The sequence below is a fragment of the Lactuca sativa genome, chromosome 5, assembly GCF_002870075.4.
Source record: "Lactuca sativa cultivar Salinas chromosome 5, Lsat_Salinas_v11, whole genome shotgun sequence".
Taxonomy (NCBI): domain Eukaryota; kingdom Viridiplantae; phylum Streptophyta; class Magnoliopsida; order Asterales; family Asteraceae; genus Lactuca; species Lactuca sativa.
In genome coordinates this window covers 238036072-238054226 of record NC_056627.2, presented here as the reverse complement: position 1 = coordinate 238054226, position 18155 = coordinate 238036072, and the positions used below count along the sequence as shown (strand labels likewise).

At 34.3% G+C, this 18155-nt stretch overlaps 2 protein-coding genes across 4 annotated transcripts; one reads left to right on the top strand and one right to left on the bottom strand.

Annotated features, from left to right (window-relative positions):
* Window positions 1-9420: 9420 nt before the first annotated feature.
* Window positions 9421-11476, top strand: LOC111887197 (uncharacterized). Of its 3 annotated transcripts, none has more exons than XM_023883350.3 (7): window positions 9421-9553; window positions 9739-9970; window positions 10226-10311; window positions 10419-10565; window positions 10696-10819; window positions 10907-11190; window positions 11273-11476. In XM_023883350.3, the coding sequence occupies exons 2-7, from the start codon at window positions 9754-9756 to the stop codon at window positions 11363-11365; spliced, it is 951 nt and encodes a 316-aa protein (XP_023739118.1). In that variant the 5' UTR covers window positions 9421-9553; window positions 9739-9753; the 3' UTR covers window positions 11366-11476. The 3 variants fall into 3 exon arrangements, with proteins under 3 accessions (XP_023739118.1, XP_052627486.1, XP_052627487.1); XM_052771526.1 differs by having other exon boundaries at window positions 9428-9553; window positions 9718-9970; XM_052771527.1 differs by lacking the exon at window positions 9421-9553 and adding an exon at window positions 9557-9609.
* Window positions 11477-11546: 70 nt separating this feature from the next.
* On the bottom strand, window positions 11547-17891 carry LOC111887195 (potassium channel AKT1). The gene is made up of 11 exons (XM_023883349.3): window positions 17653-17891; window positions 16626-16991; window positions 16433-16490; window positions 15466-15783; window positions 15106-15351; window positions 14685-14783; window positions 14380-14412; window positions 14093-14278; window positions 13810-14004; window positions 13654-13729; window positions 11547-12604 (listed from the first exon to the last, which is right to left on the bottom strand). Exons 1-11 carry the CDS (start codon window positions 17853-17855, stop codon window positions 11679-11681), a joined length of 2706 nt encoding a protein of 901 aa, XP_023739117.1. The 5' UTR covers window positions 17856-17891; the 3' UTR covers window positions 11547-11678.
* Between the last annotated feature and the right edge of the window lie 264 nt (window positions 17892-18155).

Sequence of the window (18155 nt, the reverse complement as noted above, 5' to 3'; positions counted from 1 at the left end):
GTCCAAATGTCATTTGGGCCGTAAACTCCAAACTCCTGAAGTTTTTGGGACTTTATTGATGCACAATAAACCCTAGGGCATCCTTTTTCCTGTTAACTTCTGAAGCACTAACTTTAAAACACTCAAACTTATTCCAAAAAGCTTGAAAGTTAGCAGAAACTGTTTTGACTTCTATTGAAGTGAGTGGTTGTACAGAATAGAAATTTCGGGTTGTCACAAATTAGCCGACAGAGTCAAAATGAAAGTTGTAGATCTTATTTTTACCTACACGTGGATATAAAGAACGTCAAAAACGGAGGTCGTATGTGAAAGTTACGAATTTTAGAAGTCGGAAGTGTGTTGTGCGAAAATGGGTGATGTGGCACAATCTTGACCATTGCTTTCTCCCCAAGTCTTGGCACTAGATGGTGACATGTGGCACCAAGTTCAACCATTTTCACCCTATAAATAGAACCTCTACCACCCTCATTTTCTTCATACCTTTCCCATTCTTTCTTCTTTTTACTCTCTCTCTAGAACCTCTCTCTAGCCCCGAAACCCCCCGAAAAGCCTAGGGAACCTCCCTAGCACCAGGCAGAAGCCCCCGAGTGCTTGACGGCTCCGAGAAGAAAAGCTTTTCGGCTCGGGAACGCTACTCCAAGCAAAGCCCGGTTTTCTATAAAACCCGTTGTATTGTTTAACGCTTATATAATAGTAATAATAGCTAGACTATTAATTAGTCTCGACAAATAATAGACTAAACTCTAGTGGTAATAATACTAGGTTTCGTCGAATGAAATTATTTTTAAGAAGCGAAGTGCTGTCTGAGTTCGGAATCACCACCTTTTCAAGTGAGTGTATAGTCCCTTTCATGAACATGATTTTAATACAAGTATTAATTAAAATATTAAATATATGTTAAAGAGTTAAATATTTGTTGAAGAGTTTATGTGTGAGTGCCTAGTCCTTTTCATGAACATGATTTTAATACATGTATTAATTAAAGTATTAAATATATGTTAAAGAGTTAAATATTTGTTGAAGAGTTTATGTGTGAGTGCATAGTCCCTTTCATGAACATGATTTTAATACAAGTATTGATTGAAGTATTAATTATATGTTTATGTGCGAGTTAATTGATGTTGCCAGAAATACGTGTTAAAGAACATACCTGGTTATATATGATGATTTAGGATAAAGAGTAAACCTAAATTAATTATGAGGAATATTGGGTAGTATTTTCTTACGAGTACAAGTGAGTTATACTCAGAGAATAGAACTTTAGTATATGTCATTGATCCGGGAGCATGGATTATACATAGTCATTGTCCCTAGTTCAAGAGTATGGATTGGACATAGTCAATTGTCATTAATCCGGGAGCATGGATTAAGACATAGTCAATTGTCCTTAGTCCGGGAGTATGGATTAAGATATAGTCAGTTGTCCTCAGTCCGGGAGTATGGATAGGACATAGTCATTCGTCGTTAATCCGGGAGAATGGATTTACACATAGATACTCGTCCCTAATCCGAGAGTATGGAATGGGCACAATTATTAATCAGAGAGTAGGAATTAGATCCGAGATTATGGGTTAAGTAAGAGGTAAAATTTAAGGTCCGAGAGTATGGATAGTCTTGTTGTAAGGATTAACGGGGCGGGGTAAGAGTTGCTTATGTATATATGGTGAAATTGTATATTTTGTGAGTTCTAAATTATATATATGATATAACATTGTGTGATTGAAATCCCTATGTACTCACCAGGTTTCCCAACCTGACCCACTCAGTTTATTTATATCACAGGTGTTGATATGAAGTCACATTACACTGAGAGATTTAAGAGATGTAGATTACTAGTGTAAATGAATGTAAGTTCTGTTTATGCTTATGTTTCTGTATTGACGATGACATCCCAAATGTTTTAAAATGAATAAAAATACATTTCCTTAGACATGCTTTGATAACGTATTTATCATGTTTTACTGGGAACAAATTCCGTAACATTTTTATTAAAAGAATTACTTTGATTTTTATAAAGCATAAACAAAAATCATTCTTTTCTGGCTGTGAAAATGGGGATGTCACAGTGTACTCGGCCAAACTTTAATCCTTCATGTTAAGTGCTTAATCCCTAAAGTCCTTTTGTCTAAAACTCAATTCGAGTCCCAAATAACATTCTAAGTCATAAAGTTTCCAACTCTATGACTTTGCATGGCTATAAAGTGTCAAAATCTTAAACCTAAACATCTCACAATGTTCTAAGCCACATAATACACGCATGGAGGAAAGTAAAGGGTCAAGATCCCATATTTATAACTCTAAACACCCCAATACGTCCAAAAGTCACTACTAGAAAAACAGCCTTTTACGGCGCTCATTGCGCATCGTAAAAGGCTCAGACGACGCGCAAATGCGCATCAAGGAAGGCCCTGTCATAAAGAAAGACGACGCGCATTTACGACGCGCAATGCGTATCAAGGAAGGCCCTGTCATAAAGGAAGACGATACGCATTCACGTGTCGTAACCTTATGACGCGCGTGTTAATGACACGCAATGCGTATCAAGAAAGCCACTGTCAAGAAAGGCCATGTCATAAATGAAGATGACACACATTTTTGCGTATCATAATTTTAAATGTTTAAAAAAAATATTATTTATAGATTTTTCTAATTTTCAAATTAAATAATATATTAAAAATCTCATAATACAAAATAAAATACCATAAATAACAAAGATAATTCATTTCACTAATATGTCAAATACAAATAACTATTCCAGTAGTGAGTAAATGTTATAAAAAAAATGAACTCATTTATATACAATTGCATTATCTAGCTTCCTATGTGCCAAGAACTCTCTGTACAAAATGTTATCTTTGGTATGCATGTCTAAATACCTACTAACTCCTCCTATTCAAAAGATAGCCACCAATTTTCTCAGCAAAGTGTTGAAAAGGTACCTGCAATACAAAATCATTAACAAACATAATATATTTTAATTTTTTATTGAAGTATATGAAAATTGAAGTAGTTAGTTTAGTTAGCTACCTCATTTTCCTGTTTGATATCATGTGTAAAGAATTGTTACATATACATCCTATACAGAGTAATAAAGTAGGAGGTTATTTCCTGTAGTTTACCCATAAAAGAAAGGAAAAAAAAAACTTACAGGTTCTGTAATATAGACACGTGCCAGGTCCTTCAAAAGGTGAATTGAGAGAAACAAATACGTTTGCAGCATTCATGAGATTAATACTTAACCTCCTTCCCATAATTATTCTTTGCATTTCATTGTACAATCTGTTAATCAAATTTATATGTAAAAGAATCATCAATTTGAACTCACGTTCCAACACCTTCTTTGAATAGATGACTATAATTTCTAGCCACAATTCAACTTATAAAAAGGAAAGAAAACAACAATCTAGCTTATAAAAGATTAATAAATAGAGGGCCTGGAATTGCTTAAAGCTCAACACCAGTAATCGCGAATCAATAAGATAATACTTTGTTTTTTTAACTTCTCCAACCATTGGTGGTTGTTGAGTTGACCCGACATCTTGTTGGAAAAATTAGGGCTTCCTTCAACTTCTCTCACTTTGTCCATAAGAAGGGATGATGGGCTTACTTCCTTCAAATCAACATTCATATTCTTAAACAAAACCTGAAAGGCCACAATAACAATAGTGAATATAGTATATTATCGGAATTGATGTTATAAACTTTTTGATTATGATGTGTGTGCAGAAGAGTAGGGATCTTGCTGGGTACCATAGTTTTCAGCATAAGTAACCTGAACAGGAAGGGTTTGTCCGCTTGCAGCCCCACCGTATGCATGGTACACATCCACCACACCATGTGTGGCTGCAACTGCAACTGGTTGTGCATACGAATCTTGACTGTTCACCATTGTCTTGCAACCTATATATATACATATATATATATATATATATATATATATATATATATATATATATATATATATATATATATATATATTACAACTGTAACTGGTAAAACTGTAACTCCTAGGCACCAAGAAGGGTATTTTTGGAAATTGTAAAAGATCAAAAAGGGTATTTCAGGAAAGTGAAAAACCCAAAAGGGTATGTCTGGAAATTGAGATACCTAAACAAGCTCTTCATTTTCAGTAGCACAATTGGGTTTATCTTCATTTTCAATAGCACACTTGCAAAAATTTTAAACTTTTAAAATCCATCTTAGAAGGACTAAAGGTTAGAAAGGAGAAGTAATGAAGCTATGAGTTGAGAAAAGAGTAATCACAGCAAGGTCTCTAAAACAGACCTGCTGTTCAAAACGGATTTACTCCAAAATCTAAAACAGAAACATAGCTTTAACTAAATTTTATAGAAAACTATGATTGTTCAGGATTCCAGAACTATAAAGAACTCCTTCTAACTCCAAAGGATGAATTAAATATGAATTTTACAAAAAGGTGTATCACTTCTATCTCCAACAAGACAGTCAAGTGAGGTTGGCCAATTCTACCCAACTTGTGAGTAGAATTCGTCCATACCAAAATTCAGAGAAGTAAAGGACATACAAATGAAAGTCTCAGAGTTGGAATTGAATGAAAAGCATTTCCCAAGCTCCGGATATAAAATTCACATTGTGGACAATCACAACACTAGTAAAAGCTGGTGACTGCCCACTGATCTGGAGTCTGGATCAATTCTAACCAATTTATAATTGGAAATAACACCCCATCTGCTCCAGATCTTAAATTCATAATATCAGGAACATATAGAAACTTGGAATCACTCTGGATCCTTTTCCAAGCCTTATAAATGATGAAAACAAAATGACATATCAGAACAGACCCGGATCAGACCTAACAGCAAAGATTCCATTCTTGCACATAGATAAATTCCTTACCAGTGAAGTTGGGCTGCTTAAGAAAGTTAGCCAACTCAATTTGTGAACTTTGGGAACTGGTTTGGGGTCCGTTTGAGTTCTATAGCTCAAGGTATGATTTTTACAATATGACTATAGATCTGATGGAAAACAGAATCATAGCCACCCGTGATTCCTTTTTGGCTTATCCATCCTTCTCCATTGTTAAAAAAAAGTTCTACTAAGAACTGATACAGATACAAGGTCGAACAAAATTACATTATTACCCTCATGCTAAAAGTAATGGGAATTTAATAGTGATTTATTAAAAGTAAAATTCCAACACTCCACCAATCAGCGGCCTTATCATGGCCCCTCCCTTGTACAATTTCAGGTGTGATACCTTATATTTAGTAAGGAATGGAATATGGGATATGGGAAATATACCTTATATTTAGTAAGGAATTGAATATGGGAAATCATTTCAAAATCTTCAGTGTCTGCAGCCATCACTACAAATTCAGAAAACTCCTATTCAGGTCCCTTGTAACTGTTTAAAAAAAAAAGAAAAAACAAGAAGTTAGAACCAACATTAAGAACAAAATATCAAAAATAAATATCAAAACAAGTCAGAATAATATTCACAAAGTTGATAAACTTTGGTTAAGAAAAAGAACAAGAAACATAGCCAATTTAGTTAGGCATTGAAACAAACCTGAATAATATCAAGCATTATGCAACTCTGGGAAAAGATAAGAACTTTATGGCCTTCAGGAATAAGATTACCCTGTAATTGAATAAAAAAATCACATTGTAAATTTGTACCTGATGTTATGAAACACACATTCAACTAATTAAGATTTTCACTGCTGTTATGAAAAATCTACATTTGTACCTGATGTTAAGAAAAATCACATTGTACATTTGGATGACCTAGAAGCAAAAGTTTTCACTTTATGTAGAACCATGAACTATATAACAGTGTATGGCATGACCAAGAGAAACTTTATGCTGCAAATCCTTCAAGGATGGTTGGCAACAATCATCTTTCATCTCATTATCAGACCGACTTCCAGCAGCAGCAGCTGCCAAGGAGCTCATTGATTTCTTCTAATAATGGGCATTGGAGTGAAGGTGAGAATGGAAATAATGATATGAGACTACTGTGACCAAGGGTATGATTGTCATTTTCTAACACAACATACCATTTTCTGTTTTCACCTGGAATTAATTTTCACAAAATAAAAAAAAAACATATAAGGTTTTCTCAAGTATCAACTATAAAAAATAAAAACCAATTTCCACTAATCTCGATTGATGTTACTGCTATTCAGATGAAAGAAGAAGAGGAGAGAAGTAAAATAGAGAAAGGAAAAGAAGGAGCTACTATGGATCTTATGCAAGTGCTTCTTGCCAGCACTAAAGAGGTTAAGGAACAAAATGATGGGTTTGTTGATGTGGTGAAGAAAACCAAAGGAAATAATGGAAATTTTTTTTCAAAAGAAGCTACAGAGGGGGAAAAACAGTTTTCGAGTCAGGGGCATCAAGGGAATTTCTCGAAAAATGAAGGTTCAGGGGTTTTTGCTGGAAACCGCAAGCAGGGGCAAAAAGGGAATTATCCGAAAATTGGAAATTCTGGGGCTTCTGCTGGAATTCGCTATCAAGGGTATAATGGGAATAATCAGGAAAATTTGGAATTTAGTTTTGATAGAGGTGGGAAGACAGGAGGTAAAAATGGGCAGGGGTATTATGGGAATATTCAGCCAATGAAAGGAAAGTCTAATGATTCAAAGATTGAACAGGGGCAAAGTTGGAAAAGTAACAAGGTTATGGGAAAGAACAAGGATGGGGGTGATGTTTCGGAAGTCAAAGGGTTTGTGGGGAATAGTTCTATGAGTCGGCCTGACCAGGAAGCTAAAAAATCAGAAGCAGGGGTAAATTTTAATGGTAACAGGCAGGGCTATATTCCGAAATCTGGGGCTCGATTTCAAAATCAATATTATGGCTTGCTTTTAAAATCAATTTCATTAATTTTATATAAGAAGGGTACAGCTGACCTAATTTTATATAAGAACTCTAGAACTGATACGTACCTTTCTCTTTGATAATTTCTTTTAAGATGACTATTGTTTAGGGCTATCAACAACACCGTCATCTCCGCTACCATAGTGTAATAAACAAAGCACCATTGAAGGCCCTTCATCATCTTCCGCTGCCATTACTTCCTTGAGTGAAAATTTCGAACTCGATGGGAGAGGAAATGAGTCGCCAATAAGAAATCTGAAATCATAAAATCAGATGGGAAGAAATCTGTGAAAAGAGTTGAAGTCGTTTGAGATACCGATGTAAATCCTTAGAAATCTCATTCGAGAAGAGAATGGAGAGCCGCTTCTTTTTTTGGCGCTGAATCGTTTCACCACCGGTCGATCACCACGGAAACAGGAGAACTGGAAGCTTAAAATAAAATAAAACCCTACACATATTTGTAATCTTCAATCGTCGGATCTAGGGCAGAAGTAGATGGACGATGGGAAGTAGAGCAGATGTGAAAATAACCCTCAATCGCTAGTAGGCTATGGAATCGTTAGCTTGTGAAAATTTTGTGAGGCAGTGGATGTGGGTGAGAGGTGGAGACGATGTAGGGTAGATATGAGAGTCATATGGAAATGAATGTAGGAGAAGAAGGCGGGTGTTTAAAAAATTTGGGGATTTCATTTTCCCTCTTAGAGACGCGCGTTTCTTAAAAAAATATAAAACGACATTCACAGAGGACGCACGAGTGCCCTCCGTGTTTTTAATTTTTTTACATGAGACACTATTTAAGGGCACGCAATAATGCGTGACCTAAATCCTTAAATTTTTTGAATAGACGACACTCTTTTAATGTCACTCTCCTTTGCGTAACATAAATCACCGAGTGTCGTGGTTTGCACGTCGTAAAAGGCTATTTTTCTTGTAGTGAGTAGAACTCATTTGGTCTAGAGCAGTCCATACTCACATAGGCCAAGAATATAGGACTAAAAGCACATAACTTCTAAAACTAGCAAGATCTACAAAAATAATCATCAAGTTCAGAACTTTATACCTTATAGGGGTTGCTCAAGAAGTGTAAAACTTAGATCTACAAAGCTTAGAGCTCCTTCCTTGCTTTCCAATGGCTTTCTACTTTCAAGAATGGACACCAAACACCAAAATAAGCTCAAAACACCACAAGTGGAGATTAGGGTTTGTTAGGGATGAAAAGAGGGATGGAGACTGATGAATGAAGGGTTCTTAATGAGATAATGATGCTCAAATAAAGTTCCAACCATAAAAATTAGGGTTTGGGCATCAGCCACGTACGCCCAGTGTACATAAGTGTACGCTCAACGTACCCACAAAAGACGTGTTTTCCACTTAAGTGATCAAGGGGCCAATTTGCAACAAATTTCATATATAAGGGTAAAAAAATATAAATTACATGGATAATGAATGTTACACCAGATCCACCTTATAAATTCATCATGACCCACACTTTGGATTCATAATTTCAATTTAGATTTGGAATTTTCACAAATGGATCCACTTTGGATTCAAATATGGATCCATTTCATCATGCATCAATTCATAAAATTAAGTGATAGGATAGAGGTAAGCATTTTGACTTTTGAATAGGATCGAACCGGGAATCGGACCTAGACCTGGACCGGCCTCAACAGGGTTGGTCCAACCCCTTCAATCGTAATAAATAAACTAACTTTCGGTAGGCTTTAACGAATATATCATATGCACCTAAAGTTGTATCGGTCCAACAGGTTCAAGAACCAGAAAATCCGGACCTAGATCGGCCTCAACCGGTCCGATCAAAGGTCTATTAATTTCTGCCAAACCGGTCTGGTCTGATCCAAGACCCGATCATGTTCGGTCCAAATGCTTATCCCTATGAGAGGGTGCTTTTCCGCCGCTAGGAGAATCAAATTGAAGGGTTTTTAATGGGTAGGGTGGCGTTCTCACACCCATCCCATTGCCATGCCGCACCCGCTGTAGGGTACGGTGGAACCACACCGGTTGGTGTTATTGTGCACAACTTGGGAATATGAATACAAAAAGGCAAGTAATATGGACACTAACATTTTTTTTTTTTTTGATAATTAAAGAGTTAAACTTTTTTGAACGTTGATATTATTAAACTATCAAAATACTTTGCAAACAAAATATAATTGTACTGGGAGTCATGTAAGATTATATTAATAGGTGGATTCAAAGTTTATATATTAAGTTTGCGTTGATTTCTATGTTTCAAACTTTATATAACTTGTGAAAACATAGGTAGAGATGCACTTTTCGGTTTTAAACTTATAACCACTTCAATTTGGTAAAATCTTTTGGTCCAATTTTAAGATCATGATCTTCTAAATTTAAAAACAATCGATCTAGACAATCTTGATTTCACATGGTTCAAAAACAAAAACCTGACTTAGAAACAAATTAAGAAAAAAGAAATACCTTACTAAAACCTAATTTTGATCGACCATAAGGACAGTTTTGTAATTTACTCTAAAAGTAAACTCAAGTTATACCAAGACCGAGTTTACCCGACTCAACCCCGGTTATACCTATGGGCGCCGTACGCACCACGTGCCGTGTAGATAATGACCGTCGTATCCGAAACCGGTTCCATCAGCTTGGCAGGCTCTGGCTCGTCGAACGTTCTTTCACCAATTTGATTACGCAAATTCAGGTAAATTAATAAACAAGATCAAGCAATTAGGAATTGTTCGTATCTTACGTCAAATTGTACTACAACCCTTGATTGTTTCTTCTTCAATTCATTTACTTCACATGTTGAATCAATTTTCATTTGACGATCGTTTACAAATTGTATTGTTTGTTTGATATTTCTAGGGTTTTCTTACTTTTGATCAGGTTAGAAGTTGTTAAATGACCGGAGAATTAGAGCTAGAAGCTAGGGGTTTGGAAAACCCTAGCGATTCAGATCCTCTGCTGCCGAGTCACCAACGCGCTGATTCTGAATCACCTTCGTCGTCTCCATCGTCACCGCCGGCCGCCGCGAGTTCTATTGAGGTAAAAGATGAAGATGTTGAAGAAGGTTCGATAGCTACCTGTCGTATTTGCCTTGAGTGCGATGGAGAGGAAGGTGAATGCTTTTAGCTTTACTTGTAGCAATCTGAGAACTTTCGTTTTGTTTATTTCGTTTCAGTAATCATTAATTAATCAAAATACATGGTGTTCTATGCTTCTTTACTGATCATATTTGTGTTATCTCGTTCAAAATCATGTGGTGTTCATATCAGTTGGAAATTTTGAAGCAACAAGTATACATATCCACATTATTTCTTCGATCTTCATATGAAATTGTTTCCTTAAGCTTAATTCTTTTGTGTTTCTGTAGATGATGATCTGATATCTCCATGCATGTGCAAAGGTACCCAACAGTTTGTCCATCGTTCATGCCTTGATCATTGGAGATCTGTCAAGGTGAGGAAGACCACTAGTTGTTTATACTGTTTAATAAAGAATAAAAATCTTTCTATTTTTTCATATATTAACACACTGTTGTTGACTTGTTATATTACTCTCAACAGGAAGGTTTTGCCTTTTCACATTGCACAACTTGCAAAGCCCAGTTTCATCTTCTAGTTGTTGAGTTAGAAGAAAACTCATGGCGCAAAATAAAGTTCAGACTATTTGTTGCCAGAGATATGTGCCTTGTGTTTTTAGCTGTACAAACAGTTAAGTCTTTCTAGCTTCAATTACAGTTTTTAAATTTGGGTACAAAAATTTTAATTCTTGACATTGCCTATAACAAACATATCAATGAAAGTTGCAATTTCTGAGTAATTCAAATGCTGCAATAAACAGGTGATTGGAATGATGGGAGGTCTAGCATATATTGCTGATAAAGATGGGTCATTCAGAGATTCATTTAATGACAGTTGGGATCGTATATTGTCAAGGCATCCTATACCATTCTACTATTGTATAGGTTAGTTTTCCCCTTTTTATTATCAAAAGGATAATTTTTTTTTTAATATCAATGTGATGTGATTTATGTTTATTGTTTTCATAACAGGGGTACTTGTCTTCTTTGTGTTGCTTGGATTTTTTGGGATTATACTACACTGTTCATCTTTAAATAATGATCCAAGAATGGCTGGGTGTCAAAACTGTTGTTATGGATGGGGGATATTGGATTGTTTTCCTGCATCAATGGAAGCTTGTTTTGCTCTTGTTATTGTTTTTGTGGTTATTTTTGCCATTCTTGGTATTGCCTATGGCTTTCTTGCTGCCACCATGGCTATTCAAAGGATTTGGCAGAGACATTATCACATCCTCACCAAAAGAGAACTTACACAGGTATTATATATATATTTGTAATCTTGTATTTTCATCATTTTATTGATTTAGCCATTTAAGTGTTGTTTTTATGATTTGGTAGGAGTATGTAGTGGAGGATCTTCATGGGTGCTACACCCCTGCGAAACTAGAACCAGAGCATATAGAGCGCTTAAAGATGTTAAAGCTTTTGTAATACAAAGTTGTGTAGCTCATATGAAAGAACGAATATGAATACTTCAATTTGTGTAACATACTCACATTTTGTTGATTTAATTGGGCAAAAAAAAACAACTTTCATAGTTTATGGTATGTTTGACTGAAGTAAATGTGGCAAAAAATGTAAATTTTTTTTGTCATCTTGATATGGAAAGGGGTAAAAACATGAATAGTGCTTCAAGTATATATATATTTTTTCACTTTATGGAAGATTTGATATATATACTTTTATATTTTCATTTCTTTGGTTTTAACATTTACCAAAGTAGAAAAACAAGGCGCTAATGGTGTCATCTTAAGTTTTCACCATCTACCTCTTGACAATCATCGCCAACAAAAACCAAATGATCGCCGTCTCGAATCAGCTCGATTTCGTCAATTTCCGCCCTGTCTTTATTCAAAACTTTCAATGGCATGAAACCGAATTTTTTAACACCAATATCAAGTAATCCCTCGAAGCTTTGTGGTAAAAGCACAAGCTTCCCTTGAGCATCCCCTTTTTCAGGACAACTAACGATCACTCGTCTAGGGCTTTCTTTCACAGTTTGTGGCTTCGATGAAACCGACACCAAGTCGATATTATTCTCATGTGGATTCGCCATGATCCCAAAAAGAGAATTATGAAAGGTATACCCCCTCCGTCTTTGCCTAGGTTGACTCACATTACCCTCGTCCCTGTTGTTGTTCTTGGACTGAGACTGGGACTGTGATTGAGACTGAGACATGGGTCTGATCAAAGAAGGATCGGATTTAAACCGTCCGATAAACTGAACATGTCGTGACTCGGCTCTTTGAAAGGGCATGAGAGATGTGGTTTTGGTCAATTGAGAGTAGTCGTCGATTGACTTAACCGATAAGAAAAACTTTTTTATCTCAAGGTGGCCCTGTTGGTCTGCTAAGTCTCGTGGGGTCCACCCATGGTCGTCTGGCTTATCAACATCAGCTCCTTGTATTAACAAAAACTTGACCATTTCAATGTTGCCTTCACAAACCGCCACGTGGAGGGCGGTTGAACCGTTGGATTTGGGAAGCGTAATGTCTCCTCCAAGACTAATGATTTTTTTAAGGATATCGAGTTTGTTTTGTTCGGCGGCTATGCACGCAAACTGTCCGATGTCGCCGGATACTAGAGTGCCGTTATTGTCTTTTAGGATTCCGGTGACTGGTTCATGGTTGTTCAGTATGGATTCCCACATTGGAACATTACCTTCTGAATCTGGATAAGTCAAAAGAGAGAGAAGATATAAGATCGGATGATTGTGACTTGTAAACCGAAATAGTTGACTTGCTTTTTTCAACCGTTTGTAAAAGAATTGAAAACACCATTATTGTTGTTAGGATATCAGAAAACGTGGCAGATGATGCCTTTAATAGTAAGACTTTGATTTGTTTTATAAAATAAAGTATTTTTAAATTCTATGATCATGATGACAAATATTTCAAGAAGATACGCATGCGTGGCTAAAGAGAGATTAATCATTTAGGAATTTCTTCAACCTTTTATGCTATCCAAAATTTTTTTTTTTTTTTGGTAGAAATTAATAAGGTTATATCTTTCTTTTGCATCAATAATCATACATCTTAATAATCTATTATTTACAATACTTATTCAAATCGATATTATAATTTGTTGTTGAATTAATAAATAAGTGTGAAAACCATTAATCAAATTATTGTTCAAAACAGTTTTAGACAATACAAAGCACACATTGTTAAAATTTTAATTATCAATATAAAATAAACATTACATCAATCAAAATGTAACGTCTTAATTATCCATTTATTATATATGATTTTGATTTTATCCTAATCATAAGTTAATTATTTTTAATATATAAACATATTTATAGAATAATAAACTAATTCAATAAATAAAGCGAAACAATATAATAATGTAATAATACATACTATAGATGACCTAATAACTAACTTCTAGTCACAAAAACAAAAGCAACGACTTTTGCAATTGAGGTTGAAAACATCCCCTTCCTTTAAATATTTTTATAAGGAGAAAAAAACGTCAATAATGGTAGTAATAATTCATAGTATCAATAATTCAAAGAATTTGACCAACAAGTTGTTGTATTTTAGGAAAACAAGTGAATCTGACTTCATAAATTAATTGCAACAATAAAAGTGGCAAGACTCAAAAGGCATGCAATAATTTACTTGGTTTTAAGTCAAAGGAGCGATATATAATGTGACAAAACATGCAATTTTTTTCTACTTAGAAAATAAAAAAATAAAAAAATAATAAAAAATTACCTCTGCTATTGGGATCCGCTCCATACTCTAGCAGTAGAAGTACACAATTGACATTTCCTTTAGATGCCGCTATGTGCTGGAAATTAAATATAAATAAATAAATAAATAAATAATTTCCATAAATAGATAAATCAATAAATAAATAATTCAACAAACCAAGGCAGTTCTTCCATTGTTGTCAGACTCATTAGGATCAAGGCCTCTCTTCAACAATTTTAATAGTAAATGTTCATCTCCTCTAAGTGTAGCAAAACATAGACTCAAAGGCAAATCCATCCTCCCACGTGCCAACATGTTCTCTGTCTCCATTAAAACTTCCTCCATAACCGGATCATCCATATCTTTTAAATGCTGCAACATTAACAAAAAGATTGATTTGTCAGTATTCAGTACAATCTGTTCTGTTCTGTTCTGTCCTGCTAACAGAATAAAATAAAACCTTGAGGAGATTGTTCATGATAATGGTGCCGTCGCCAACGTTTGATTGAATGATGTGTAAAAATGTAGCGCGGTTTAACCGGAGTAACTGGCTTAACCGTTTTGTGCGAACTGTAAAAAGTTGAGGTCTGTAACAAAGGACACCGATTTCACCACAAAGATCACCGGTTTTAGCTTCTCCAACAATCTGAAAGTCATTAATTAGAAAATTAACCACTTGATTAATCTTACAATTTTTTGAAAAAAAAAGAAGGTAAAATTCTATTAATATGAAAGAAAAAGACTTACATGTTCAACTGCATTTTTTGTAACCACCAGTTCCTAAACAAGTGATTATTAACATATGAAAACATTTTTAGAAAGGAGATTAAGTAAAATCGATTTAAGGCGGAGTGAAACTACATTTTCTCAAGTTTAAATTTGATTTTTGGGATTTTTGTTGAAATTGTTTGATTATTTGGTTTCTTGAAAAGCAAGATGAAGATGAACGGGACAAGGTTAAAATTGTCATTTTTATAAAGATTATTTTTTAAACCAAAACTAGAAGAAAATGTAGTTCACGACAAATAAAATGAATAAAATTCAAGACTCACTACTGCTCCTGTAACAAGAACATAAAAATCGGTCGGGGCTTCATTTTGCAAAATGACATCTTCCTTTGGTGGAAAATACTCGGCTTTCATCTCCGATACCTTGAGAGAGAGAGAGAGAGAGAAAAAAAAAAATTAAAGGTTTAAAAATGAAAATTGTTAGGAAAAAAATTACAAACAAAACATTATATTTTGTGTGTTTTTTTTTTTTTTTTTTTTTTTTTAAATCAACCCGTAAAAGTTTCAAACATTTTTTTTTTTTCCAAATTAACCATTTTTGACTTGCATGACTTTGTTATATTCGGTCAAAATAATCATTTTTGATGGTCTTATTTAATTAAATAAAGTATAAACACATAATTACCCAAAAGATAATGGTTTTTATGCATACAGTAATAGTAATAGTAATAGTAATGAACCCTACCAGTTGAAAAAGCAAGTCATTGGAAACACCACGAAACAAATACGCTTTATCCAAAAGCGAATAAAAAAGAAAATGAGAAATACTGGATCGAATAGCTTTTGGAAGCGAATCAAGGCTCTCTTGTTGTTGAAGCCCCTCTGAATCCGTTCTAAATTTCAAACACAAATGCGCAAGCATCTGATCTTGCAAACGAGAAGGCAACTGGTTTCTTTGTGCAAAACTTGAAGCTGCTTGAATCGTATCTCTCTATTTTTTAAAACAAAGTTTATAAAATTAATCATTTCGTACTTTTTTTTTTTTTTTTTTTTTTTTTTTTTTTTTTTTTTGTAGTGTGTAAGTAGTTAATATATATATACTTACAAATTGTCTGGTTTTACTAGTCCCATGGACAACCAAATTGGTCATGTTTCCTATTAAATATGATGTCATTCCGAGGTTGAAAAGCATGTAACATATGACAAATACCATTTCTCTTCTATTTTGGGCATGTAAATCACCATATCCGACAGTGGTCAAAGTTGTGATTGACCAATACATGGATGTCACATATCGGATCCATAAACTCTCCTTTTGAAAACCTTCATTTCCATATCCTATCCATGTTTTTCCTGGATTTGGGTAATGAGCAGCAAGGTAATAGTAAAAACACCCCGCACAATGTACAGCAAAAAGTGTAACCTACATAAAAAGTAGACAATTTTATTTCAATATTATGTTATTTATTTATTATTATTTCTTAATATTAGCCTAAATTTTAATGTGCTATGTCTGACTCAGCTCATGGTTTACCAAAAGAAGAATTTTTTAATATCAAGATCATAAATTTAAAGATAATCACAAAAAAATATATACATATATATACCAAAATGATAGGATATATTTAACAAATTGACCATTTATTTATAATTATAACAAAATGATGACCATCACCTATTTTGCCACATATGGATTTTGTGAATTGGGAAATTGTCGTGTGAACAATCCCACCCACAGAAAAATGTCTAAAAGAAAAAAATCTTCAAGAAAAAACAATTTATGGAAAAATAAATTTGTCACTTTGCAAAAAAGTGGCAATTATTTAAGGTTTTTTTATTTTTTGGGAAGGGACCACAAAAAAACAATTATGCCGATCGTAAAATCTAAATTACGCATCAGATTCAATTGGCCATTTTATTATGAATGTACAAATTAATTATTAGAAATTATATTGCGCATCAGATTCAAGTGGACATTTTAATTTATTAGAAATATAAAAGTTAATTTGTTAAATGAACCTGCCATTTTTGTAATTAACCCACAAATTTCACCACTCTAACAAAATACTTACAGCAATAAGCTTGGCACATCGGACCCAGAAATAGTTGAAGTTCCTATCTTTCTCCAATCTATCCCAAGGACAAAAAAGTCAAAACACAAAAACTAAAAAGAAAATATTTTAATTTTAATTTTAATTTTAATTTTAATTTTAATTAATTGATAATTAAATTATATCATCCAAGATTCCCATCATTCAAAATTACCTAGCAAACAGAGCACTAACTCTACGAAGTCTCCAGAGTCTACACATATTGAATAATCCATAGGTTTGAAAAGAACCAGTGGACATCTTTCGAACAAGTTCAGAAGGAATTGTGGAAATCACATCAAATGCCAACCAAGTGCTTGTGTATTTCCATGCAATCTGCTTTCTGTTGTCTACTAGAAGATAGGTGCTTTTATCAAGGTAAGCTAAGAAGAAAGTGAGAATAATATCAATGGCGAAAAACCCATTCACGACATTATCAATGATTGACAGAGGTTTTCTTGGCCTTTTAAGATATCCGAATTCAAATGGAGATGCCCAAGCAGTATAAAGAACCAAAACCACTAGATATGTCTCCCATGCCCTAAAAGTTGAAAATTCGAGTTTAGTTTCAGTGTATATAATTGGACACGTGTAAAGCAAATGTGAAATTGTGTAGGAATATAATCAAAGAAATGGAGGAGAAAGAAAGAACAAAAATGTTATAACTTGGAATTGGTCAGATTTGAGATTTGTAGAGTATTCAAGTTTTTATGTCGTATTCATCAGATTCTGCTTCCTGAATTCAAAAGGAGTCAACTATTCTATAGAAAGTCAATTAGCTGAACAACATATATCAAATTCATCCAATCGGAGCAAAATTTTCATTCAAAAAGTAATAAAAAATCCAATTGGAGACATGCATATGGAGTATTAACAGGGTGATGTATTGTATATTGTATATGTTTTAATAAATAAAAGGTATATTGCTCGAGGACTAAATTAATTACTTAAATATGCAGCATGATTGAAGCAACATTAAGAGTGATCACAGTAATCAATAAGCTAAGCTGTTATGAATATGCACACACAGACTTATACAGAATAATAGTTGAACTCAAGTAAACCTGTAACAGCGATTCATAAGGGGATATGGCGAAATTGGTAAGTTTAATCGGTATGATAACTTAATCCGCACAAACATACAGATCATGAACACTATAACAGATGAATATGTTGTAGTAATCGAAGAGATTCTAGTGAACCTGTAACGGCGATCGTAAGGAGAGATGATGAAATTTCGAAGCTGAACACGGCGGTTGCTGCGAGCACCGAGTGAAGGTAAGATTGCGGTGGTGAGACTGTATTGACTGCCGTCTCTAGACATCTGTTCTAGTTCTTTAGCGCCACCGCACATTGAAACCCTAAAACCACCGGTTTTGGCGTGATTATCATAGATTTCCGCCATTTTTAGCTGGATTTCAATCTCCTTTGCGTTCTCTCAGATTGCCTAACTGCCTCTATATAAACAAACATCATATTTGTTCATGTTGTGGGTCCACTTTAATTGTTTTTTAAGTTTTTTTCTACTTTTTTTTTTCTTGTTTATCTAACATTAATTTTCACTTGTTGACTCTTGGAACGTTGTCTAATTTTTACTAGTAAGCCCATTTACGTAACTATTAGGCAACACGGCGTGAACCTCGGTTAGCTCGGCGTAAACCTTAGCGAACTCGGTAAACACGGCATAGATCCTTCGGTTTGCCGC

Bases quoted from the DNA above. Each gene is read 5' to 3' on its own strand.
- LOC111887195 (XM_023883349.3), bottom strand. From the start codon at position 17,855: ATGGCGGAAATCTATGATAATCACGCCAAAACCGGTGGTTTTAGGGTT. The intron at 16,491-16,625 runs GTAATTTTGAAT...TCCTTGGGATAG, and splicing joins GTTAGTGCTCTGTTTGCTAG to ATTGGAGAAAGATAGGAACT. The intron at 15,784-16,432 runs GTAAGTATTTTG...CTTTTTATGTAG, and splicing joins GATGTGCCAAGCTTATTGCT to GTTACACTTTTTGCTGTACA.
- LOC111887197 (XM_023883350.3), top strand. From the start codon at position 9,754: ATGACCGGAGAATTAGAGCTAGAAGCTAGGGGTTTGGAAAACCCTAGC. The intron at 10,566-10,695 runs GTTAAGTCTTTC...TGCAATAAACAG, and splicing joins TGTTTTTAGCTGTACAAACA to GTGATTGGAATGATGGGAGG. The intron at 10,820-10,906 runs GTTAGTTTTCCC...TTTTCATAACAG, and splicing joins ACCATTCTACTATTGTATAG to GGGTACTTGTCTTCTTTGTG.